The 26550-nt window shown below is 47.3% G+C and overlaps 1 protein-coding gene across 1 annotated transcript in view; it reads left to right on the top strand.

The window, feature by feature from the left end:
- The first annotated feature begins 668 nt into the window (after window positions 1–668).
- Window positions 669–26550, top strand: part of RBPJ (recombination signal binding protein for immunoglobulin kappa J region) — a 120050-nt gene continuing 94168 nt past the window's right edge. Inside the window, exon 1 of the mRNA XM_069744640.1 lies at window positions 669–724. Coding sequence (XP_069600741.1) covers window positions 705–724 — 20 coding nt within the window. The 5' untranslated portion in view covers window positions 669–704. The remainder of the gene's footprint in view (window positions 725–26550) is intronic.

Genomic DNA, 26550 nt, shown 5'->3' with positions numbered 1-26550 from the left:
TATACAATATACACGCCGTGTCCTCCGCTGTATACAGTACACACCCCTGTCCTCCCCTGTAAACAATATACACCCCGTGTCCTCCGCTGTATACAGTACACACCCCTGTCCTCCCCTGTATACAGTATACACCCCTGTCCTCCCCTGTATACAGTATACACCCCTGTCCTCCCCTGTATACAGTATACACCCCTGTCCTCCGCTGTATACAGTATACACCCCTGTCCTCCCCTGTATACAGTACACACCCGTCCTCCCCTGTATACAGTACACACCCGTCCTCCGCTGTATACACCCCGTGCCCTCCCTATATACAGTATACACCCCGCTGTATACAGTATACACCCCTTGTACTGCCCTGTATACAGTATACACCCCGTGTCCTCCGCTGTATATAGTATACACCCCTGTCCTCCGCTGTATACACCCCGTGCCCTCCCTATATACAGTATACACCCCTGTCCTCCCCTGTATACACCCCGTGTACTACTCGCTCTCTCCCCGCAGCACTTCTCCCTCCCTCTCTCACACTCGGTCACACATTTGTGCCGTGGGAACAGGGGCGGGGCGCACGTCGTCCACTGTCCTGGTAGCGGCGTCTGGTGGGCGTGGTTAGGCCTCGTATGGGCGGTGCTTGGGGGCGTACTACCAAACAACAGCCTGCTTCTCGCGAGGTTTGGAGTTTTGGCGAGAGTTTGTGGAAGATGGCGCCTGTTGTGACAGGGTAAGTCTGGGGAGTCGGGGCGGCTGGTAGGGGGGAGTTTGTGGGCCGGAGGGAGCGGGGCTCAGCGGAAGTCTGTGCGGGCTCGGCTCGCTGGGCAGGGGGAGGCTCCGGGCCCGGGCTGCACGGCGGCGGTAGTTAGCGGCTGTAGGGGCTCGGGACCCGGGCTCCGGGCTCGCTGGTGGCTGTGCGCTCCGTCTCCTGTGTCTGCGGGGGAAACGAGTCTTTGTCTGTCCGGCTGTGTGCGGAGAGGCCGGTGCTGCAGAGAACCCGGGTCCGGAGACATGTGGCCGGCCCTCCTGCTGGGATCTCTGCGGCCGGCGGTGCCCTGCTGTCCCTGTGCCCCCCGGTGGGGGTGCCCTGCTGTCCCTGTGCCCCCCCCCCCGGTGGGGGTGCCCTGCTGTCCCTGTGCCCCCCGGTGGGGGTGCCCTGCTGTCCCTGTGCCCCCCCCCCGGTGGGGGTGCCCTGCTGTCCCTGTGCCCCCCGGTGGGGGTGCCCTGCTGTCCCTGTGCCCCCCCCCCGGTGGGGGTGCCCTGCTGTCCCTGTGCCCCCCCCCCGGTGGGGGTGCCCTGCTGTCCCTGTGCCCCCCGGTGGGGGTGCCCTGCTGTCCCTGTGCCCCCCCCCCGGTGGGGGTGCCCTGCTGTCCCTGTGCCCCCCGGTGGGGGTGCCCTGCTGTCCCTGTGCCCCCCCCCCGGTGGGGGTGCCCTGCTGTCCCTGTGCCCCCCGGTGGGGGTGCCCTGATGTCCCTGTGCCCCCCCGGTGGGGGTGCCCTGATGTCCCTGTGCCCCCCCGGTGGGGGTGCCCTGCTGTCCCTGTGCCCCCCCCGGTGGGGGTGCCCTGCTGTCCCTGTGCCCCCCCCGGTGGGGGTGCCCTGCTGTCCCTGTGCCCCCCCCGGTGGGGGTGCCCTGCTGTCCCTGTGCCCCCCCCGGTGGGGGTGCCCTGCTGTCCCTGTGCCCCCCCCCGGTGGGGGTGCCCTGATGTCCCTGTGCCCCCCCCGGTGGGGGTGCCCTGCTGTCCCTGTGCCCCCCCCGGTGGGGGTGCCCTGCTGTCCCTGTGCCCCCCGGTGGGGGTGCCCTGCTGTCCCTGTGCCCCCCCGGTGGGGGTGCCCTGCTGTCCCTGTGCCCACCCTACAGTGCTCTGCACTCCTGGAATCTCTGCGGCTGTCCAGTGCCCGGCCCTCCTGAGATGAGGCCGTCCAGTGCCCGGTTCGCCCTGTGCCTGCCGTCCAGTGCCGGCAGGGCTGCTTGCATCGCAGCGGGGGCTATGCTCAGTGTGACCGGAGACCACCTGACCCAGGACCACTGGAGGTTTCTTCCAGATCTGTGCAGAAAATACAGCGGCTCCAGCTAGTGCTGGAGGACCCCAGTGATGTAGAGGCTGAGGGTCTGTTATCCGCAAGGTGACGTTCACTTTGCGGATTTTTTTCCTGCAGACTTGTCCCTTTGGATGTGTAAGGTGACTGTAGAAGGAGACACCAGCAGAACTTCTGTAGAGATGGGTAATAACTGGTCGCAGATGTCTGACCGCCGGCCTCTGTGCTGAGCGCCTGTTATCACTTTTATGCCCTTTGCAGGATGGCGTGTCAGGTTGGATGCTCGACCGCCGCTGCTTCATCCACCTGCTGTACGGCCCCGGAGAAAGGTGAGAGCAGCCATTGCCATGTGCCCTGCCGCTCCTTTCTAACAGGATGAGTTCCCCATTCGGTTGATCAGTGCAGGTCACGGTGCTCGGACCCCCATGATCTGTAGGTTTTCCTGTGGAAAGTTGGTAATTTGTTTTCACCGAACATCCCTTTAAAAAAAATAAACAACAAAAGCAATGCTTATGGACAGAACTTCGCACGTGTGTGCATGGAGGGCTCCTAACATAAACCTGCTCCATACATGACCGGTACCATTCAGATTGTGAGCCCCATCGGGGCCGGCGATGATAATGTGCAAACTGTAAAGCGCTGCAAATGTTAGCACTGTGTAAAAAATAAAGATCATTATTATTACCAGCTGTTAAACAGCCGGGACCTGAGCTCGGTCTGATCGCTGCTGTGTAACAACTTCATTGCCCCTCAATCTCTGACAGCAGCAGATAAATGGCTCAGTTGCCCTTGTGCATCGGCGCCCATTCTCCCCCCTCCTTTCTTATGTGGGGTGTCAGAGGGTTGCTATAGGAGTCGGGGGTCTGCTAAATCCCACATCCCCCTTTAGTTATCCTTTGATTTCCGGCCTCGTAATTGGACGTCATATTTACAGTGTGCAGTACAAGTGTACTTATGGAGACAAAATTGTTTTAAAAAAAAAAAAGCCTATTAAAAGAAAAAAAAAAACCTGCCGTCCTTTTCCCAATTAAAAAGTTAAATCAAATGAACTCTTATTTCCATATCCGTACTATGACCAACATGGTTTTCAAGCCTTAAAGGGAACCTGTCACCAGATTTGGCCGATATAAGATATGGCCACCGCCTTTCAGGGATTACCTAGAGCATTCTATAATGCTGTATATCTGCCCCCGCTCCGACCTGTGAGAGAAGAATTATAACTTTTATTATCCTCACCTGCGGTACGGTCCGATGGGTGTCGTAGGTCTGGTGCTTCCCATCTTATGATCGCCGCCCTCCTGTTGCTTCATGGTCCCCGGCATCGCGCTCCGGCGCAGGCGTACTTTATCTGCCATGTTGAGGGAAGAGCAAAGTGCTGCAGTGCGCATGCGCTGGGAAAGGTCAGAGAGACCCGGCACCTGCGCACTGCGGGAATTTACTCTGCGCTCAACAGGGCAGAAAAGCACGCCTGCGCAGGAGTGCGATACTGGGGAGCTATGAATCAAGCATGGGAGGCGCCGGACTCCGACCGGGGGGGGGGGAGTATAATGAAACGTATTATTCTTATCTTGCAGGTCGGACCGGGGACAGAGATATATATATACTTTAGAGAATGCAGAATGCTGAAAGGCAATGGCTGCATCTTATAGCGGCCAAAACAGCTGACAGGTTCGCTTTAATTGACAGGATGTGAATGTGAAATCCACCGCGCGGGTCAGTTTCTGTAATACTGTTGATGTGTATGCTTACATATCTGTACAGTATACAGTGACATGTAAAAGTTTGGGCACCCCTTGTCAAAATTACTGTTATTGTGCACAGTTAAGCAAGTTGAAGATGACCTGATCTCTAAAAGGGCTGAAGTTACAGATGACACATTTCCTTTGTATTTTAGGCAAAAAAAAAATGTATTTTCATCTTTCACATTTTAGAAATAACAAAAAGGAAAATGGGAAGATGCAAAAGTTTGGGCACTCTGCATTGTTAGTACCTAGTATCACACCTTTTGGAAAGTATCACAGCTTGTAAACGCTTTTTGTAGCCAGACAAGAGTCTTTCAATTCTCGTTTGAGGGATTTTCATCCATTCTTCGTTGGAAAATTCTTCTAGTCCTGTGAGATTCCTGGGTCGTCTTGCATGCACTGCTATATTGAGGTCTAGACACAGATTTTCAATGATTTTCATATCGGGAGTGTGAGGGCCATTGTAAAAGCTTCAGCTTGCACCTTTTGAGGTCGTCTATTGTGGATTTTGACGTGTTTAGGATCATTATCCATATGTAGAAGCTTTTTACAGATGTTTACATCAAGAATTTAACATTTCATCAAATTCATTCTTCTCTCTACCCATGAAATGTTACTTGCGAAATTGGCTGCAACACAACCCCAAAGCATGATTGATCCACCCCCATGCAAAATGCTTGATGAGATGTTCTTGTCCTGAAATTCTGTGCCCTGTTTTTTCTACACTTACCTTCTTTAATCATTGTGGCCAAAGATATTTATTTTGACCTCATTGGTCCACAGGACTTGTTTCTAAAATGTATCAGGCTTGTTTAAATGTTCTTTTGCATGCTTCTAAGGCCGGCTTCACACTTGCGAGTTTTACGGACGTAAGAGCGCAGAAACTACGTCCGTAAAAAAACTCGCAAAACATACGGCACAATTATTCTCTATGCCCCTGCTCCTATCTGCCGTATTAAACTGATCAGTATTATACGGCTTTCTACGGCCTTAGAAAATCGCAGCATGCTGCGTTTGTCACCGTATTGCGCAAATAAAACGTCAAAGAAAGTCTATGGAAGCCCCAAAAATACGGATTACACACGGACCAGCAGTGTGACTTGTGACAAATACGCAGCAGTGTTAGCGAGAAAAGCCGGTAATTCATTGCGGTGTACAGTAAAATCACACTGACAGCTGACATTAGAATAGGTAGAATAAATGTGTACACATAGAATAGAGATAGATATATATATATATATATATATATATATATATATATATATATATATATATATATATATATATATATATATATACATACAGTATATATGTTTTTTTTTTTTTTTTTTTTGTATGTCGGTTTTGCAAGCCTGCGATAAAAACACGCAGTACGTCTGCCATACGGATTACATACGGAGGATGCCATGCGCAAAAAACGCTGAAACACCCTGCCTACGGAGGAGCTACGGACCACTATTTTCGGGACTTTTCAGCGTATTACGGCCGTAATATACGGACTGTATTTTCATACGCTGAGTGTGAAGCCGGCCTAATGCTGAATTTTATGGTGATGACGCAGAATAGGTTTTCTTCTGATGACTCTAACATGAAGGCGATGTCTGTGCAGGTTGTCTCTGAACAGTAGCACAAAGTACCACAGCTGCATAGTCTGCTTAATCTTTCTAAGGGTATGTGCACACGTATTCTGGAGGACTGCGGATTTTTCCGCAGCGGATTTGGAAAAATCGCAGTGCAAAACCGCTGCGGTTTCTACTGTGGATTCCGCTGCGGCTTTACACCTGCAGTTTTCTATTGGAGCAGGTGTAAAACCACAGCGGAATCCGCACAAAGAATTGACATGCTGCAGAATATAAACCACTATGTTTCCGCGCTTTTTTTCCTGCAGCATGTGCACTGCGGATTTCGTTTCCCATAGGTTAACATGGTACTGTAAACTCATGGGAAACCGCTGCAGATCCGCATCTGCGGAAACGCTGCGGATACGCAGCAAAATCCGCAGCGTGTGCACATACCCTAAAGGTATTTTGAGTCAAGCAGGGGTTCTGATTTGCCTCTCTAGCAATCCTACAAGCCGCTCTCAATGAAATCTTGCTTGGTCTTCCAGACCTTGTCTTGACCTCCACTGTTCCTGTTAACTTCCATTTCTTAGTTACATTTGGAACCGAGGAAACTGCAACTTGTAACCTCTTTGCGATCTTCTTTTAGCCTTCTCCTGCTTTGTGAGCCTCCACCATTTTCATTTTCAGAGTGCTAGGCAGCTGCTTAGAAGAACCCATGGCTGCTGATTTTTGGCACAAGGTTAGACTAGGTTCACATTGCGTTAGGGCAGTCCGTCTAGCGCATAGCGCTACGGACTGCTCTAACGCAATGTCCCAAAAGGGATCGCGTTTGCCGATCCCGCTAGCGCATATGCCCGATCTGCAGTAGCGAGGAACAAACCGCGAACGCTGTAAGCAGCGTTCGAGGTCCGTCACTCAAATGACGGCATATCGCTAGCGCACGCCCAATGTGGGCGTGCGCTAGCGATGCGTTCGCCATTACAAGCAATGGCGGCGTTAACGGACTACGTTACACCGCGTTATGCTGCGGTGTAACGTAGTCCGTTAAGCGTACCACCATAACGCTATGTGAACCTAGCTTAGGAAGCTGGGTTTTTATAAAGAAGGGAAATTTGCATTACCTGGCCTTTCCTAAGGATTACCGTGAACAAGCCATAACCCTAAGGCTACTTTCACACTTGCGTTGTGTGACGTACGTCGCAATGCGTCGTTTTTGAGAAAAAACGCAACCTGCAAAGTTGCCCCCAGGATGCATTTTTTCTCCATAGACTTGCATTAGCAACGCATTGCGACGTATGGCCACACGTCGCATCCGTCGTGCATGGATGCGTCGTGTTTTGGCGGACCCTCGGCACAAAAAAAGTTACATGTGACTTTTTTTGTGCGTCGAGTCCGCCATTTTCGAGCGCGCGTGGGCGGATGGAACTCCGCCCCCTCCTCCCTGGACCTTACTTACAATGGGGCAGCGGAAGCGTCGTAAGACTGCTTCCGCTGCCCACGTCGGACATTTCTTTCACAACGTGCGTCGGTACGTTGGGCCGACTCATGGCGACGGCCCCGTACCGACGCAAGTGTGATAGTAGCCTTAGGGGCTACTTAAGGTCTGAAACCTTGGTCAAAGTTATAGAAATCTCTAAGGTTCCAACATGTTTGCATCAGCACACTTTTCATATTTGTAATTTTTAAAATGATTATATATATATATATATATTTTTTGCCTAAAATAGAAAGGAACTGTCATCTTTCATGCTAATGAACTGTTCACAATAACAATGATTTTGAGCAGGGGCGCCCAAACTTTACATTCCACTGTCAGTGTGGTATGATCAGAGCCCACCTCAAGTCCCATATACACAGGCCTATTTCAGGCCGGTATCAATTGCTGATCGACTCTTTAATGCTTTTAGTGACCAAACCATATTTTTCTTATGGCATGTGGCAATAATTCTGGAATGTTTCCACACATCCACTGTTTCTATATGTCAAATGTCCTTTTATTTTTTGAATGTGTAAACCTTTGTTTCTCAAGGAAATTTTCAAAACTTTTTTTTTTTTTTAAGGACCTATTCAATTTTGAAGTGATTTGGGGGGATTGATATATTGGAAAAAAAATTAAAAACATCACCACTTGGTATATCCAGACCTGTTGTCAAGTCAGGTAGTTTATTAACCCATCAGGTGCTTTTCATGGATGAATGCAAAGTGGCATTTGCGGGGAAAAGAAAATGGCCCACTGCCCTCACATCCTCTGAGAGGAGGGGATTGGGCTGTACAGCAGCTTGCCTCCACTTGGAATGGAAGGATGGGGCATGCTAAATCCAACATGTCCAACCCTTTAGATGGTCTACTGATGTTCAGTAAATGTTTTTTTCTTTATCAGTGTAACTAGTTAGTTTTTTTTCTCCCCGTCACCAGATGGGTGTGATGAAGAACACAATGGTCCTTTATTCTTCTGATAATGCGGCGATCTGATGCGTGCACCTGCTTTGTGTAGTCAAAATAGCAGAAATGACGGGCGCTTTGTATGGCGATGTGATGAGCAGGTTCTGCCGTACGCTTCCTCTGATCACAGGCAGCAGAGGGAAAAGCAGCTCGCCGTCCCCGTATAATTATAGTGCGGGTGAATGCGGCTTCTGTATAGGAGCGTCCATAAACCCCGTGTTTACTGCCGCACAGTTATTACTGAGCCTGGGTGTACGTCAGTTTACTGTCCTGGCTCGCAGCGTGCGGAGCTACCTGCTGCTGACTTGTCTGCTGTATGGATATTACGTGTCGTACTGCCTGTAACCCACAGTGGCGATATGTGAGGCGTAGATGTCCTGATCCTGTGCTTCAGTGTCGGCGTAAATGGGGCTCAATTTGAGCTCTGTATCCAGCCACAATGTAAGAGTGCGCTCACACTCCTCAGGTTCACCTTTGGCATAGTTAAATCCAGAAATCCAAAGCGGACACTGCCATCTCTGCTGTGCTGGCGGACCCCACGCAGATTAGTGGCCGCTTAGGGCCAATTAGGTGACATGCGTTTTTGCCTTTTTTTGGCATGTCACACTTTGTCTTTTTTTCCCTGATATTTGGCTATTGGCAAAGCTTTATTGATACTATCATTTGTTGATTACCAGTGTTTTTCTTTTTTTTTTTTTTACCTATTGATTTTCTGCCTCTAATACATATCTATGGGGAAAATCCAAACGCAAAACTCGGAGAACCCGAAATTAATATGTTGCGAGGTCAGAAAACGCACCAGAAGTTTGCACTGTTTAAAAAAACCAAAAACCTTAGATTTCTATAAATGTCATCAAGTTTTTGTGCTTAGTGAAAATATGCAGGATGAAATACTCATGTCGGGAACATACCGGTATAAGGGAGGTCCACTACAACCCCTTCTCAATTGCTGTATTTCCTCACATAAATAAGAAGTGGCTATACTCGCCTCCGGCGCCCTTACAGCGATGATGGTATTGGCTTTTTTGTGCTCGCATGTTATATCTTGTGAACCCTGCAGCTAATCAGCGGCTGCTTGCTTCCTGCCAAACTGGAGAAAGTCTGAGAACAGCAGCAGAGATCTTCTAGGTGTCCGTTCTATCTGAAGGAAGTGTCACAGGGCTCATGTAGCATAATAGCGTCACGTGAGCCCAGGGAGAGCAAGTGCTGACATCTCTGGAGCTGCGTCCCCGGCGTCGGCCGGCTGGCCCTCATCCCCGGCGTCGGCCATATTCTTATGGCTATGTCCCTTTAGCACTGGAAGTAGTACCGGACAGTATGGCTTCTGTGGCTGAACTTGCGGCAGAAAATCAGCTCTGCGGCAGCCATTCACGCAACGCTCTGGTGAAGTTGTAGTAGACTTGTCAGACTTATTTTGTATATAAAACTTGTATTTGGATGCGAGATTCCTCCGCACCCGGTGGTGATAGGCTGGGCATGTAGGGTAGTCCTGTGTCGGAGACGCCCCGTGATGTGTGTGCATGCTGTACTGTACAATATTAATGGCTTCTGTTTAATGCCATGGCCACAATTGTGGGGAAAACTGCCAGACAATAAAGCCTGCTGTGCATACATAAATCAGTAATGGTGCCATACTCTGCCTTCCCATTCCCAGCGCCTTTCTGTGGATGTTTCGTGTGGCGTGACCTGTGAGGAGCAGATTGTGAGAGTGCAGGCATGTTCCCCTTATCAGGGCTGAGATAGGACATATGATCAATGGTGTTGTTGTGCGGCCCACCTGCTGGATTCCCACAGTGGTAAGCCAAGCCGTGACCACGAGCTCTCGTCATTATCCTGCATGACAAAGGCTTGTGGTTTTCTGAGCATTGCACTCATTTCCAGCAATATAGTAAATGCATTAGGTATGAGTGGCCTTACTGTGTAGGTGATTGTAACCCGACATGGTCAGGGGGTCTCATGCTTACTTATGTGGTCTCCTGTGTACGGTGCCCCTATAGTTCGGGCAGTGCCACCTGTTTTACAGTCATAGCAAAGTGAATGAGGTTTCTGAAATCTGATGTACACATGCTGCTTATTTTCCCTTGTTTTTGTATTTCTTGCATATTTGCACCTTCAAAGCATTTGTTCCTGTTGACACTATAGTATTTGCAACAGAGGTTTTTTTTTTTGCTGCAAATACCAAACGTGCATGTAATCTTCCACGTTAGATCCTGCATCACTGTTCTTTTTATTGTAGACCTGGACACATCTGAGCTCTAGGGCTGTGTCCTTTATTGTAGACCTGGACACGTCTGAGCTGTAGGGCCATGTCCTTTATTGTAGACCTGGACACTTCTGAGCTGTAGGGCTGTGTCTTTTATTGTAGACCTGGACACGTCTGAGCTCTAGGGCCGTGTCCTTTATTGTAGACCTGGACATGTTTGAGCTGTCGGGCCGTGTCCTTTATTGCAGACCTGGACACGTCTGAGCTGTCGGGCCGTGTCCTTTATTGCAGACCTGGACACGTCTGAGCTGTCGGGCTGTGTCCTTTATTGTAGACCTGGATATGTCTGAGCTGTCGGGCTGTGTCCTTTATTGTAGACCTGGACGTGTCTGAGCTGTCGGGCTGTGTCCTTTATTGTAGACCTGGATATGTCTGAGCTGTCGGGCTGTGTCCTTTATTGTAGACCTGGACACGTCTGAGCTCTAGGGCCGTGTCCTTTATTGTAGACCTGGACACGTCTGAGCTCTAGGGCCGTGTCCTTTATTGCACAGTCATGGCCAAAAGTTTTGAGAATGACACCAAAATTCTATTTTCACATGATCTGCTGCCCTCTGGTTTTTATTAGTGTTTGTCTGATGTTTATATCACATACAGAAATATAATTGCAATCATATTATGCGTACCAATAGGTTATATTGACAGTTAGAATGAGTTAATGCAGCAAGTCAATATTTGCAGTGTTGACCCTTCTTCTTCAAGACCTCTGCAATTCTCCCTGGCATGCTCTCAATCAACTTCAGGACCAAATCCTGACTGATAGCAGTCCATTCTTGCATAATCAATGCTTGCATTTTGCCAGAATTTGTTGGTTTTTGTTTGTCCACCCATCTCTTGATGTTTACCACAAGTTCTCAATGGGATTAAGATCTGGGGAGTTTCCAGGCCATGGACCCAAAATCTCTATGTTTTGTTCCATGAGCCATTTAGTTATCACCTTTGCTTTATGGCAAGGTGCTCCATCATGCTGGAAAATGCATTGTTGGGCGCCAAACTGCTCTTGGACGGTTGAGAGAAGTTGCTCTTGGAGGACATTCTGGTACCATTCTTTATTCATGGCTGTGTTTTTAGGCAAGACTGTGAGTGAGCCGATTCCCTTGGCTGAGAAGCAACCCCACACATGAATGGTTTCAGGATGCTTTACAGTTGGCATGAGACAAGACTGGTGGTAGCGCTCACCTCTTCTTCTCCGAATAAGCTGTTTTCCAGATGTCCCAAACAATCGAAAAGGGGATTCATCAGAGAAAATGACTTTGCCCCAGTCCTCAGCAGTCCACTCCCTGTACCTTTTGCAGAATATCAGTCAGTCCCTGATGTTTTTTCTGGAGAGAAGTGGCTTCTTTGCTGCCCTCCTTGAAACCAGACCTTGCTCAAAGAGTCTCGGCCTCACAGTGCGTGCAGAAGCACTCACACCAGCCTGCTGCCATTCCTGAGCAAGCTCGCCACTGCTGGTAGTCCGATCCCGCAGCTGAAACAGTTTTAAGATATGGTCCTGGCGCTTGCTGGTCTTTCTTGGGCGCCCTGGAGCCTTTTTGACAACAATGGAAGCTCTCTCCTTGAAGTTCTTGATGATGCGATACATTGTTGACTGAGGTGCAATCTTTGTAGCTGCGATACTCTTCCCTGTTAGGCCATTTTTGTGCAGTGCAATGATGGCTGCACGTGTTTCTTTAGAGATAACCATGGTTAACTGAAGAGAGAGAATGATACCAAGCACCAGCCTCCTTTTAAAGTGTCCAGTGATGTCATTCTTACTTAATCATGACTGATTGATCGCCAGCCTTGTCCTCATCAACACCCACACCTGTGTTAATGGATCAATCACTAAAACGATGTTAGCTGCTCCTTTTAAGGCAGGACTGCAATGATGTTGAAATGTGTTTTGGGGGTTAAAGTTCATTTTCTGGGCAAATATTGACTTTGCAAGTACAGTAATTGCTGTTAAGCTGATCACTCTGACATTCAGGAGTATATGCAAATTGCCAATAGAAAAAATGAAGCAGTAAACTTTTGAAAAATTAATATTTGTCTCATTCTCAAAATTTTTGGCCATGACTGTAGACCTGGACATGTCTGAGCTGTAGGGCCGTGTCCTTTATTGTAGACCTGGACATGTCTGAGCTCTAGGGCCGTGTCCTTTATTGTAGACCTGGACATGTCTGAGCTCTAGGGCCGTGTCCTTTATTGTAGACCTGGACATGTCTGAGCTCTAGGGCCGTGTCCTTTATTGTAGACCTGGACATGTCTGAGCTCTAGGGCCGTGTCCTTTATTGTAGACCTGGACACGTCTGCGCTCTAGGGCCGTGTCCTTTATTGTAGACCTGGACACGTCTGCGCTCTAGGGCCGTGTCCGCACCACTCGTTAATAACAATTGCTGCAGTTTTCACCTAATGTCATGCAAATGGTGGTGATCTCTAGACAGATATTGTGCCGTGCCGAGATATGCATACATGCACGATTTGGATGTCTGTGGGAATTTTTCCCATTCATTCAGAAGAGCATTTGTGAGCATTTGTGAGGTCAGACACAAATGATGGAGGAGATGTCGGGCTCACAATTTATTTTGTAGATCGTCATAATGATGTAAGATGGGGTGGAGGTCCGGGCTCTGTGCGACCCTTTTTATGCCTGTATGGACCTTGTGCACTTGGCACAGTCATGGAGGACTGTTCCTACAAAGGTGGAAGCTATAATAGTCCATAATGTCCTGTATGCTGCAGCATTAAAGGGAATATGTAATCACGTGACCTCTGTAAACTATTGATATGAGCATACGGGCAATAGACCGCTCCCTGTATGTCTCATATCGGATGTCTTGTTGTGGATAAATCCTATTTTATGACTTTATATAAATGACCTCTTCTTTGGAGATAACTCTGCCTCCATGATACATGCAGAGGAGTACCAGTGTGATGGCCGCTCTCCTGATCTCACTGTGGCTGGCACATCTGACAGGCAGCCATTGTAGACCTTACAGTACAGCAGAGCTGAGAGGGCCGCGAGGGGCCGGAGGTTATACAGGTGGGGCTGAATGAGAAGCAAATTCATTGATCAGGACATGTGTCCGAATACTTATGTCCATGGAGTGTGTGTAATATATACAAGATAACTTTTGCTAAAAACTCTCCTGGGAGTGTAGCTGTATTTGTAGAAAACAGAAGTGCAGTGTGCACCCTTGATCGATGGGGATGATTATACACAGATCCCTATTTTTTTTTTTTTTTTGTTCATCTTACAGAATTAACATGAAAGGTTGTGTTTTTTTTTTTTTCGTGTATTATAGCTGCAAGCATATCTAAAAAAAAAAAAAGCACAAAAGTAATCAGATACAGTAATATAACAAATGTATGAAATCCAATATAAATATAAAGACACAGAATGGGCACATGATTAACAATATCATGAACTACACGATTTGTGGAGAAAAAAGGGGGTTTCCTTATTGTCAAGAGAATCACACAGCTGAAAAGACAATAAATTAATATTTCTCAGTCGCCCATGACAGCACTACCAGAGCGAGGGGATCCGCCCTTCAGGGACAGGAAACCTACAGGATAAAAGGGCGGTACCTCTCCCCTGCATCAGTTTGGTTTCCTGTCCCTGACGGGGAACCTTCTCGGACGGTACCTGTCATGAACGACCGGAAGACTAACCTGGCGAAGATCCGGAACCGGCCAGTCCGAGTTCTGGCGGCGGGGAGGCCCCTGCCACGGCTGGTCCGGTATCCGAAGCCGCCACGACTTCGACCGAGGGGTCTAGAAGCGTGAGCGGGGGGAAGCGCCGCCGCCACTCCGGATAGGAGTTGGAGCGCTCCAGCACACTGCCGCAGGACGCCAGGATCCAAGATGGCGCCGCATCGGAAGTAGTGGAGGGACTTCCGGTTCGGGGGCAGTGAGGTGAATGGCTACACCAAGATGGCGCTGCCCCGAAACCGGAATCCTTCATTTTCCTATCGCCACGACAGCACCCATACGAGAGAGGGGATCCGCCCACCATCTGGACAGGAACCTACAGGATTTAAAGGGGCGGTCCCCCTCACCACTCCAGTTTGGGTTCCTGTCCGGATGGTAGGACCCTGCAGGATGTCTCTTACCCAGGTCCACCAGGCCTCTGCGCGGTATCCTTGAGAACGGCAGAATCGGGGACTCTGGAAGCAGCGTCGGGGGTGTTCTTTTTCAGACCCCTCCTCGTCTGGCCGTACGGATGCGATCCCAGGGGTCGGGCAGTGCCGCCCTGGGTCGCGTGAGCGCGCTCAGCGTCCCTTCATACCGATGACCCGGAAGTGGAAGGTAGGACTTCCGGGGGAGGCTGGGGGAGGAGGCGCGGCTGCGGGTATTAAGCGGCAGAGGCTGCAGAGCAACGTGCGGCAAAGAAATGTCCTCGGTTGCGGACACAGAGCACCTTCAGGTGGAGGTGCCTGACCAGCGCAAGAAGAGCGACAGCAGCCGCTCCAAAAGCAGCAGCAGTGTGGTACGGGGGCAGCAGCATGCGGGTGCCTCAACGTCACATACGGATTCCCCTCAGAGACCGGTACTGCGCAGTTCAGCCTTGGTGAGTGTCATGACGAAAATCACCTGGTAGCTGATATAGTCTGTCTGTCATTGTGCTTTGTTTTAGGCAAAGAAATCAGCCAAATCTAAGCACAGGCAATGTGCCCTATGTACAGTTCCCTTACCTGATAGTTATCAGAAAAGGCTCTGCCAAACTTGTATTTGCCAGACCTTAGAAGAAGAGGCTCCCCTTCGTGCATCAGATCTCAGAGCAGTTATAAGGGAGGAAATTGATTGTTCCCTTAGAAGCAGTCGGCATGAGAGATCCAGGGGAGTATCACCAGGATCCAGTCCGTTGTTGCAGGAAGGTGAATGCTCACGTTCATCATCACCGTCCTCTTCGGACGAAGAAGGGAGACCTTGTTTTTCAGTAGATGGAATGGACGTACTGGTTAAGGCAGTTCGCACAACCATGGGGGTTGTAGAGAACAAGGAGCCAAGGTCAACCCAGGACTTAATGTTTGCAGGGTTGTGCCAGAGAAGCCGTAAATCGTTTCCTGTGGTAGATACTGTGAAGGACCTTATTAAGCGTGAGTGGGACAAACAGGATAAGGGTTTCCTACCATCATCAGCAAAGAGAAGGTACCCTTTTGATGATAAAGTCCTAGCAGAGTGGGTGAAAATACCTAAAGTGGATGCGGCTGTGGCCTCCACATCTAAATCAGGCACCTTACCACTGGAGGATGTAGGTCTTCTGAAAGACCCTTCGGATAGGAAAGCAGACATGTTTCTTAAAAAAGTTTGGGAAGCATCGTCAGGTGCTTTTAAACCAGCAATCGCAGGTACCTGCACAGCCAGATCAGTTATGGTCTGGGTAGCCCAGCTGGAGGAGCAGCTTAAAACTAAAATACCTCGTGATAAGTTGCTGGATTCACTGTCCCAGATTCGGGATGGTGTGGCGTATTTGGCGGATGCCTCGGTGGATTCCTTGAAACTGGCGGCCAGATCAGCAGGACTTTCAAATGCTGCCCGGCGGGCTTTATGGCTTAAAACCTGGAAAGGAGACGCACAGGCTAGAGCTAAACTATGTACCATTCCATGCAGGGGTGAGTACTTATTTGGCCCGGTGCTAGATGACATCCTAGCTAAGGCTGAGGATAGGAATAGAGGTTTTCCTAAAGTGTTCAATCCCACCTTTAGGAATACCTTCAAGAAACGCTTCCCGTACCGGAGACCCTACTCAGCCCGAAATTGGGAGGCGCCAGAGCCGAAGAAGAGAAGTTCAGACTTCAATACATCATCTTCCTCAAGACGTAGGCGAAACTATCGTTAATTCAAATCTTCCTGTAGGGGGCAGACTAAAACATTTCTATACTCAGTGGGCCAGGATAACTTCCAGTAATTGGATCCTGGGTATAATTAGGTCAGGATTGAGATTAGAGTTCCGGGAAAAACCTTCAAATTATTATATATTGACTGCCCCTAGTTCCTTAGACCAACAGAAGGCCCTGGAAAAAGAGATTCAGACACTGAGACAGAAAGAAGTTATTGTAGAGGTTCCAAAAGAGCAGGAGGGGGAAGGATTCTATTCCCCTTTATTTTTAATCTCCAAACCTGATGGTTCCTTTCGAACCATCATAAATTTACGGAAACTGAACAAATTCCTACAATACCATGCTTTTAAGATGGAATCAATTAAATCAGCGACTAAACTTCTTTTTCCCAGGTGTTATATGACAGTCCTGGATCTAAAAGATGCGTACTACCATCTGCCCATTCACGAAGATCACCAACGGTTCCTCAGAATGGCGGTGTGCTTAAACAATCAGGTCAGGCACTTTCAGTTTACGGCAATGCCATTTGGATTATCTATGGCGCCAAGAGTGTTTACTAAAGTCATTGCGGAAGTAATGGCTCATATCAGAGAACAGGATACATTAGTTATACCCTACTTGGATGACTTCCTAGTAGTGGGTAATTCGTTTGTTCAGTGTAAAGATCGCCTAAACTGTATAATATCTTCCCTACAGGACCTAGGTTGGCTGGTCAACTTAGAGAAGTCAAAACTAAACCCATCAACAAATTAGATTTTCCTGGGTATTTTGCTAAATTCAGAACATCAGCTGTGTTTTCTTCCAGAGGAAAAGAAGCAGAAGATTATACACAAAGTCAGGACTGTGATAAAGAAACCGGATCTGACCTTAAGAGACGCAATGCCCCTATTGGGATCGTTAACATCATGCATACCGGCTGTTCAGTGGGCTCAATTCCACACTCGGATATTGCAAGCCCAGGTCCTGGATACAGAGAGGAGTCTTCAAGGTCACTTAAGCGGAAGACTCAAGCTATCTACCACCACTCTAAAGAGTCTAGAATGGTGGCTAAATATGGAACATCTGGCAAAAGGGGTACATTGGGAAATAGTTCCAGACAACACGGTCACAACCGATGCCAGTCCAATAGGATGGGGAGCTCACATAGGAGAGGTTTGGGCTCAAGGACAATGGTCTCGCTTAGAGGCCCAAAGATCCTCAAATTGGAAAGAGCTTATGGCAGTAAAAAATACCCTGCTCAGATGGCTACCGTTCCTGCGGGGCTCGCATGTAAGAGTTCAGTCGGACAACACGACAGTGGTCGCATATCTCAACCATCAGGGAGGAACGAGGTCAAAGTCTCTGATGATCACCACCGCAGACATATTCAACATAGCCGAAGCTCATTTTCATTCTCTTTCAGCGGTTCACATACGAGGAGAACACAACATAGAGGCAGATTACCTCAGCCGTCATTCTCTGCGTCAGGGAGAGTGGGTCCTAAATCGGCTAGTTTTCAAACAGATAGTGGGTCTCTGGGGGTTACCTGTTATAGATCTGTTTGCTACGAGGGAAAACAGACAAACCAAGAAGTTTGCATCCCTTCGGGTAGCGGACAAACCTTCTGTAGTAGACTCCCTTCAGATTCATTGGGATTTCCCTCTAGCCTACGCATTTCCCCCACTATGTCTGATCCCTCTAGTTCTCAGGAAGATCAGGAAGGAGGGGGCGAGAGTAATCCTAATTGCCCCCTTCTGGCCCAGAAGGGCATGGTTCTCCTTACTCAGGGCAATGTCCGTGACCGACCCCTGGGTGTTGCCGGTGAGTCCGGAACTCCTTTCTCAGGGTCCATTTCGTTATCCGAATGTGGAATCTCTGCATTTGACGGCATGGAATTTGAGAGGGAATTATTAAAAAGGAGGGGTTTTTCTGACGCTTTAATATCTACCCTTTTAAGTAGCCGGAAAGAAGTCACTACTAAAATTTACTGTAAAATCTGGAAAAAATTCCTTGCCTTTTATCAACAGCCCTTTACGGATAAAATTCCAATTCCGGCTATTCTGGAATTCTTGCAGAAAGGCCGAGAATTGGGTTTGGCGGTAAATACCCTTAGAGTTCAGGTATCTGCCCTGGGGGCATTATACAATAGCAATGTGGCAGGAAATAGATGGGTATCTAGATTCATGAGAGCTATGGAACGTAGTAACCCTGTACATATTGTTAGATTACCGCCATGGGATCTAAATTTGGTTTTGGATGCTTTAACAGAACCCCCCTTTGAGCCATTAGATTCTGTCTCCATTAAAAATTTAACTTTAAAGACGGCTCTGCTAGTGGCCTTGACTTCTGCTAGAAGAGTGAGTGATATGCAAGCGTTGTCGGTAGACCCTCCTTATCTAATGGTCTTTCAGGATAGGTTAGTTTTAAAACCGGATCCAGCATATCTGCCAAAGGTAGCTTCTAAATTCCATAGAAGTCAAGAAATATATTTACCATCATTTTGTGATAATCCAGTTTCAGCAGAGGAGCAGAAATGTCATATGCTAGACGTTAGAAGAGCAGTATTACAATACCTGCACAAAACAGAACCTTGGAGGCAGAGTAGGGCTCTGTTTGTTTCCTTTCAGAATCCAAGGAAGGGGGCGAGTGTAACAAAGGGCTCTATTGCCAGATGGATCAGAGATGCGATATGCCTTGCCTATACTGCCAAAGGTCAAATTCCACCAGAAGGCATCAAGGCCCACTCCACCCGAGCCATGGCCTCATCCTGGGCGGAGAGAACGGACGTCTCCATAGACGTGATATGTAAGGCGGCAACATGGTCATCTCCTTCCACCTTTTATAATCATTACCGTCTTGATCTATCATGTAAGGCCAATTTAGACTTTGGCCGTTCAGTACTTAGTGCTGTAGTCCCTCCCAGGTGATTGGTCTTTTAAAGTCTCTCGTATGGGTGCTGTCGTGGCGATAGGAAAACCGGTTTTTACGTACCGGTAATAGGATTTTACAGAGTCCACGACAGCACCCGCACATTCCCCCCCGTAGTTAATCACTGGTTTCCTGCACTCTATTGGAAGGTGTGCTTTTAATTGTCACTCTCTAGAAGGTGATGGTATTTAGTAATGTTTAAGTATTTATGATTGTGTACTAACTCAATGGCGGTGTCCCTTATACTCTGAAACACAAACTGGAGTGGTGAGGGGGACCGCCCCTTTAAATCCTGTAGGTTCCTGTCCAGATGGTGGGCGGATCCCCTCTCTCGTATGGGTGCTGTCGTGGACTCTGTAAAATCCTATTACCGGTACGTAAAAACCGGTTTCCGGGTCGTCTAGCTGCGCGCGCATGCGCAGTGGCTAGGAATGGGAAAAAAAAAAAAAAAAAAAAGAGCGCTTCCCCCAAACAGTGCAGCCACGGGGGGAGGGGGCCAAGCGCCACCCTTTAAAAGAAGGTGCGCTTGACAGACCCTTGCTGCATGCTGTTCCAAGATGGAAGACAGCGATCTGCAGCTCCAGCCGCCGCCACCGCAGCAGCAGCAGCGCCATCATCAGCGCCAGAAACCAGATGCCCAGGGGAAGAACTTCTGCAAGCAACCGAAGTTCCCGATCCAGTAGCTATTCCACACCATGTAGTTCCAGTGTGGTAAACCTGCGGCCGGCCACGGATCATACGCCTCAGGATCCTACCCCTCCTCCAGAACCGGTACCTGTGGCTGCGTCAGATTGGTGAGTGATCTTCGTGAAAGCTCATTTTTTGTAATTGGGGTTCCCCTTCTCCCTTATCTAGGCAAGGAAGAGAACGGGGAAGATGAAAAATAGGACCTGCCCCTTATGTGAGAAAGCATTACCACAGTCCTGGGAGAAGAAATTATGCGACTCCTGTATTGAGCGAGTCCTCTGTGAGGAGACCCCGAACTTCGCCTCTGAGTTACGCTCTGTAATTAAAGCGGAGGTTGAGACGGTGTTTAACTCCCTTAAAAGCGACAGGAGATCTACTAAGAAATCAGTTCCTGATAGAAATTCCTACTCTTCTAGCTCCGAGAGTAAAAACTCGGATACGCAAGATTTATCCCTCTCCTCTTCAGACAGTGAAAGTGGGGGTCGTCATTGCTTCCCCTTAGATGAGGTTGACGGCCTTGTAAAGGCTGTAAGATCGACGATGGGGGTGTTAGATCCTCGTCCTGATAAAACGGTACAGGACATTATGTTTGGTGGTCTTTCCCAAAAAAAAGCGTAAGGTGTTTCCCCTTAATGAAAATATTCAAACGTTAATTAAGAAGGAGTGGGAGAAACCTGAGAGGAGAAATGCATCGGTTCCCTCTATTAAAAGGAAATACCCCTTTGAAGAAGAGGCTTCGGTCTCGTGGGATAAAGCCCCCAAACTCGACGTTGCGGTAGCTAAGGCCTCGAAAAAGTTTGCATTACCATTTGAGGATATGGGAACCTTGAAAGACCCTCTTGACAAAAGAGCAGATACTTTTCTTAAGGGGGCCTGGGAGTCAGCCGGAGGATGCTTAAGGCCAACTATAGCAGCGGCATGTACGTCACGTTCCTTAATGATTTGGGTCGACAACTTAGAGAAACAGATTAGAGATGGGGTCCCTAGGAATAAAATTTTAGAGTCCATCCCTATGATTAGAGGAGCCGCGGCATTCTTGGCAGACTCTTCGGCCGACTCCATTAAATTAACATCTAAATCGGCAGCTCTCTCAAATGCGGCACGTAGAACCCTATGGTTAAAAAGCTGGCCGGGGGATTTACAAACTAAACACAAACTGTTCAATCCCCTGTGAAGGTAAATTTCTCTTTGGAGAGACTTTGGACGATATTCTGCAAAAAGCAGGTGATAAAAAGAAAGGTTTTCCCATCCTGGCCCCAACATATAATAAACGGCCCTTTCGGAACAGAAAATTTTTTAGAAGGAGACCACCGAGGGAGCAAAACCGATGGGATGACGGGAGAAGGAAAGACAGAGGTTTCCTTTTTGGTAACTCCCCTCGAGATAGGAAACCCCCCCCCCCCCCAAGTGACGTCTTCCCCAGGGTGGGAGGGGGATTGACTCAATTCCTCCCGGCCTGGGAGAAAATTTCGACCAGCCCTTGGATATTGAAATTAATAGGAGAAGGGCTTCGCATAGAATTTTTATCCTTACCCCCACGGAATTATGTGGTAACACCGCTGAGATCATCTCCTCATCAACAAGAAGCTCTAGAACTAGAAATTGTAAAACTAGTAAACAAGGCTGTCATCCAAGAAGTCCCCCCTCTGGAGAGAGGGAAGGGATTCTACTCTCCATTGTTCCTGGTTCCCAAACCGGACGGAACCTTCCGAACTATAATAAACTTACGGAAGTTGAATACCTATGTAAAAAACTACAGATTCAAAATGGAGTCAATAAAATCAACGATAAAAAATCTGTTTCCCAACTGTTTTATGATAGTTCTAGATCTCAGCGACGCATATTATCACGTCCCCATCCACAAGACCTCTCAGAAATTCCTCAGACTGGCAGTAGTCATAAAAGGACAGACCAGGGAATACCAATACAGGGCTCTTCCCTTTGGCATATCAATTGCTCCCCGCATCTTCACAAAGTTGATAGCGGAGATGATGGCACATCTGAGAGAGGAAGACGTCTTGATTATTCCATATCTAGACGATTTTCTGATTGTGAGCAACTCGGCCGAACTCTGCCGTCAACAATGCGACAGAGTCATAGACACCTTAACAAAATTGGGCTGGCTGGTGAACCTCCAAAAATCAAAACTGGAACCAACCAAGGTTCAAGAATTCTTGGATCTCATCCTGGACTCAAGTTCTCAGGTTTGTTACCTACCAGACAAGAAAAAACAAAACATAATCCACCTAGTGTCACAAGCGCGTGCAAACCCTACCATGACTCTAAGAAAGGCAATGTCATTACTGGGATCCCTGTCTGCCTGTCTCCCAGCGGTTCAGTGGGCACAGCTCCACACAAGGACACTTCAGTGGGATATTTTAAGGAACCAAAAAATACTAGGAGGACGGTTAGAAAATCGAATGACTCTAAGTTTACCCACTATTCATTCCCTGGGCTGGTGGCTGAATCCCAACAACTTATCAAAAGGGATTCCCTGGGTAATAGAGGCGTCTCAGATAGTTACCACAGATGCAAGTCCCACAGGGTGGGGGGCTCACCTAGACGACAGAGTCACTCGGGATATGGACAATTCAGGAGCTCAGATCTTCCTCAAATCAAAAAGAGTTGAGGGCCGTGAATCATGCACTACTGTACTTCCTAGACCAACTGCAAGGCCATCATGTCCGAGTATTCTCGGACAACAAAGTAGTAGTAGCTTACTTAAACCACCAGGGGGGAACCGGGTCTCAATCATTAATGGAAACTACCTCCGAAATTTTCAGCCTGGTACAAAACAACTTCCTGTCCCTATCAGCCCTACATATAAAGGGGGTGGAAAACCAAAAAGCGGACTTTCTGAGTCGTACCCAACTAAAGCAGGGGGAGTGGTCTCTAAATCAGGACATATTCAACAGAATTACAGATCTATGGGGAACCCCTGTAATAGACCTCTTTGAAAATATGCACAACAAGAAAGTGGAAACTTTGTTCCCTAGATCCCAGGGGGAATCCTCAGGCCGTGGATGCATTCACAATACCCTGGACACAGACCCTAACATATGCATTTCCCCCTACTATTCTCATTCCAGCAGTTCTGAGAAAGATCAGGCAGGACAAATCCAGACTCATCTTGATAGCCCCCTTCTGGCCCAAGAGAGCCTGGTTTTCATGGCTGAGGATGTTATCAATCACCGATCCCTGGGTGCTTCCGGATCTTCCAGACCTCCTGTCTCAGGGACCGGTGTTCCACCCTCAATCAGAAAATCTCCATCTGACAACGTGGCTTTTGAGAGGTCACTATTGAGGGAAAGAGGGTTTTCTGACAAACTAGTGTCTACACTAATGAAAAGTAGAAAACCTGTGACCACAAAAATATACGGCAAAACATGGAAACAATTTTTGTCCTCCTCTGGGGTAAAATTGCAAGATGGTGTTCCAGTGTCTGAAATACTAGAATTTCTACAGAAGGGCTTAGACTTAGGCCTTTCGGTAAGTACCTTAAAGGTACAGATAGCAGCTCTAGGAGCTTTATACTGTGAGAACATAGCAGCCAATCCTTGGGTTATACGGTTTATCAGAGCAGCCGCAAGGTATAAACCGCTAACTATAAGTAGATTACCAACCTGGGATCTGAACTTAGTTCTGTCAGCCTTAACAGACTCCCCGTTTGAGCCCATAGAATCGGTACCCCTTAAAATTCTTTCTCTTAAAACGGCCCTCCTAATAGCCCTGACTTCGGCCCGTAGGATAAGTGACCTCCAAGCCCTGTCTGTAAACCCTCCATTTACACAAATTCTGGATGATAAAGTTATATTAAAAACAGACCCTTCCTATCTACCGAAAGTTGCGTCAACATTCCATAGATCCCAAGAAATAATCCTTCCTTCTTTCTGTCAAAACCCTAAAAATAAGAAGGAAGAGAAATTCCATACACTAGACGTTAAAAGGTGCCTGGTCCAATACATAAAAATCACCCAGCAGTATAGGAAGGAAGGGTCTCTTTTTATCTGCTTCCAGGGACCCAGGAAAGGACTCAAAGCTTCTAAGGGCACTATAGCTCGATGGGTCACAGACGCAATAGCTTTGGCGTACTCATCCTCCGGGAACGCCATTCCGCAAGGACTGAAGGCACATTCTACAAGGGCTATGGCGACCTCCTGGGTCGAAAGGTCAGAGGTACCATTAGATCAGATCTGTAAGGCGGCCACCTGGTCATCACCTTCAACCTTCTTCAGACACTATCGCTTAGACCTAGCCTCTTCGTCTGACCTAACCTTCGGGAGAAGGGTTCTGCAGGCTGTGGTCCCTCCCTAAGCAATGATCTCTGTAATTCTCTCTGGTAGTGCTGTCATGGGCGACTGAGAAAAGTGTAGTTACTCACCGATAACGGTGTTTCTCAGAGCCCATGACAGCACCTGCTTATTACCCCCCTCATCACGTGTGCGGTGAGCACATTATTTGTGTGAAGTGGTTTTTTACATATAGACACGGTGTTCACTGTTAAGCATTATGATTAAATTGCATATTTTTTGTGTTGTTGTGACTAACATAGTAACATAGTTAGTAAGGCCGAAAAAAGACATTTGTCCATCCAGTTCAGCCTATATTCCATCATAATAAATACCCAGATCTACGTCCTTCTACAGAACCTAATAATTGTATGATACAATATTGTTCTGCTCCAGGAAGACATCCAGGCCTCTCTTGAACCCCTCGACTGAGTTCGCCATCACCACCTCCTCAGGCAAGCAATTCCAGATTCTCACTGCCCTAACAGTAAAGAATCCTCTTCTATGTTGGTGGAAAAACCTTCTCTCCTCCAGACGCAAAGAATGCCCCCTTGTGCCCGTCACCTTCCTTGGTATAAACAGATCCTCAGCAAGATATTTGTATTGTCCCCTTATATACTTATACATGGTTATTAGATCGCCCCTCAGTCGTCTTTTTTCTAGACTAAATAATCCTAATTTCGCTAATCTATCTGGGTATTGTAGTTCTCCCATCCCCTTTATTAATTTTGTTGCCCTCCTTTGTACTCTCTCTAGTTCCATTATATCCTTCCTGAGCACCGGTGCCCAAAACTGGACACAGTACTCCATGTGCGGTCTAACTAGGGATTTGTACAGAGGCAGTATAATGCTCTCATCATGTGTATCCAGACCTCTTTTAATGCACCCCATGATCCTGTTTGCCTTGGCAGCTGCTGCCTGGCACTGGCTGCTCCAGGTAAGTTTATCATTAACTAGGATCCCCAAGTCCTTCTCCCTGTCAGATTTACCCAGTGGTTTCCCGTTCAGTGTGTAATGGTGATATTGATTCCCTCTTCCCATGTGTATAACCTTACATTTATCATTGTTAAACCTCATCTGCCACCTTTCAGCCCAAGTTTCCAACTTATCCAGATCCATCTGTAGCAGAATACTATCTTCTCTTGTATTAACTGCTTTACATAGTTTTGTATCATCTGCAAATATCGATATTTTACTGTGTAAACCTTCTACCAGATCATTAATGAATATGTTGAAGAGAACAGGTCCCAATACCGACCCCTGCGGTACCCCACTGGTCACAGCGACCCAGTTAGAGACTATACCATTTATAACCACCCTCTGCTTTCTATCACTAAGCCAGTTACTAACCCATTTACACACATTTTCCCCCAGACCAAGCATTCTCATTTTGTGTACCAACCTCTTGTGCGGCACGGTATCAAACGCTTTGGAAAAATCGAGATATACCACGTCCAATGACTCACCGTGGTCCAGTCTATAGCTTACCTCTTCATAAAAATTGATTAGATTGGTTTGACAGGAGCGATTTCTCATAAACCCATGCTGATATGGAGTTAAACAGTTATTCTCATTGCGATAATCCAGAATAACATCCCTCAGAAACCCTTCAAATATTTTACCAACAATAGAGGTTAGACTTACTGGCCTATAATTTCCAGGTTCACTTTTAGAGCCCTTTTTGAATATTGGCACCACATTTGCTATGCGCCAGTCCTGCGGAACAGACCCTGTCGCTATAGAGTCACTAAAAATAAGAAATAATGGTTTATCGATTACATTACTTAGTTCTCTTAGTACTCGTGGGTGTATGCCATCCGGACCCGGAGATTTATCTATTTTAATCTTATTTAGCCGGTTTCGCACCTCTTCTTGGGTTAGATTGGTGACCCTTAATATAGGGTTTTCATTGTTTCTTGGGATTTCACCTAGCATTTCATTTTCCACCGTGAATACCGTGGAGAAGAAGGTGTTTAATATGTTAGCTTTTTCCTCGTCATCTACAACCATTCTTTCCTCACTATTTTTTAAGGGGCCTACATTTTCAGTTTTTATTCTTTTACTATTGATATAGTTGAAGAACAGTTTGGGATTAGTTTTACTCTCCTTAGCAATGTGCTTCTGTTTCCTTTTTGGCAGCTTTAATTAGTTTTTTAGATAAAGTATTTTTCTAACCTGGAGGACCTCCGATGCTCTGTAAACAAAACTGATGCAGGGGAGAAGTACCGCCCTTTTATCCTGTAGGTTTCCTGTCCCTGAAGGGCGGATCCCCTCTCTGGTAGTGCTGTCATGGGCTCTGAGAAACACCGTTATCGGTGAGTAACTACACTTATTCTCATTATACCCAAAAAATAGAACGGCCTATCTGTATGACGCTTCCAAAACGAACCACAGAAATCCAACATATGCAAAATATGGAAGCACTAGTCATAAATATAATCCAAAAAATGCTTTATTAAAGATAATAAGTTTATCCACAAGTAATAAAAAAATAGTACATAAAAAATGGAGATGCACATGGAACACCACAGCAGGTACATCATCACATCTATAGGTAAATCTCTAACTTTGCATACACAGAGAGTATATATAAAGCTATTGCACACACAGTACATATCTAAGCCCAACTCCATGTTGTATATAAATGAAATTAAGTAAAGGTGATACGTGACCTGCACTAGCTGTGAAGAGCCCCAACGCGCGTTGCGCGTTGGCTTCGTCCGGGGGTTGCTAGTGTGGGTGTTAAAATGTGGGGTTTTTATAGTTATACCTTCATTTACTTAATTTCATTTATATACAACAT

Source organism: Ranitomeya imitator, chromosome 1 (genome assembly GCF_032444005.1).
Source record: "Ranitomeya imitator isolate aRanImi1 chromosome 1, aRanImi1.pri, whole genome shotgun sequence".
NCBI classification, from domain to species: Eukaryota; Metazoa; Chordata; class Amphibia; order Anura; family Dendrobatidae; genus Ranitomeya; species Ranitomeya imitator.
The sequence above is the reverse complement of the archived record's forward strand: the minus strand, read 5'-3'. Positions and strand labels throughout refer to the sequence as shown.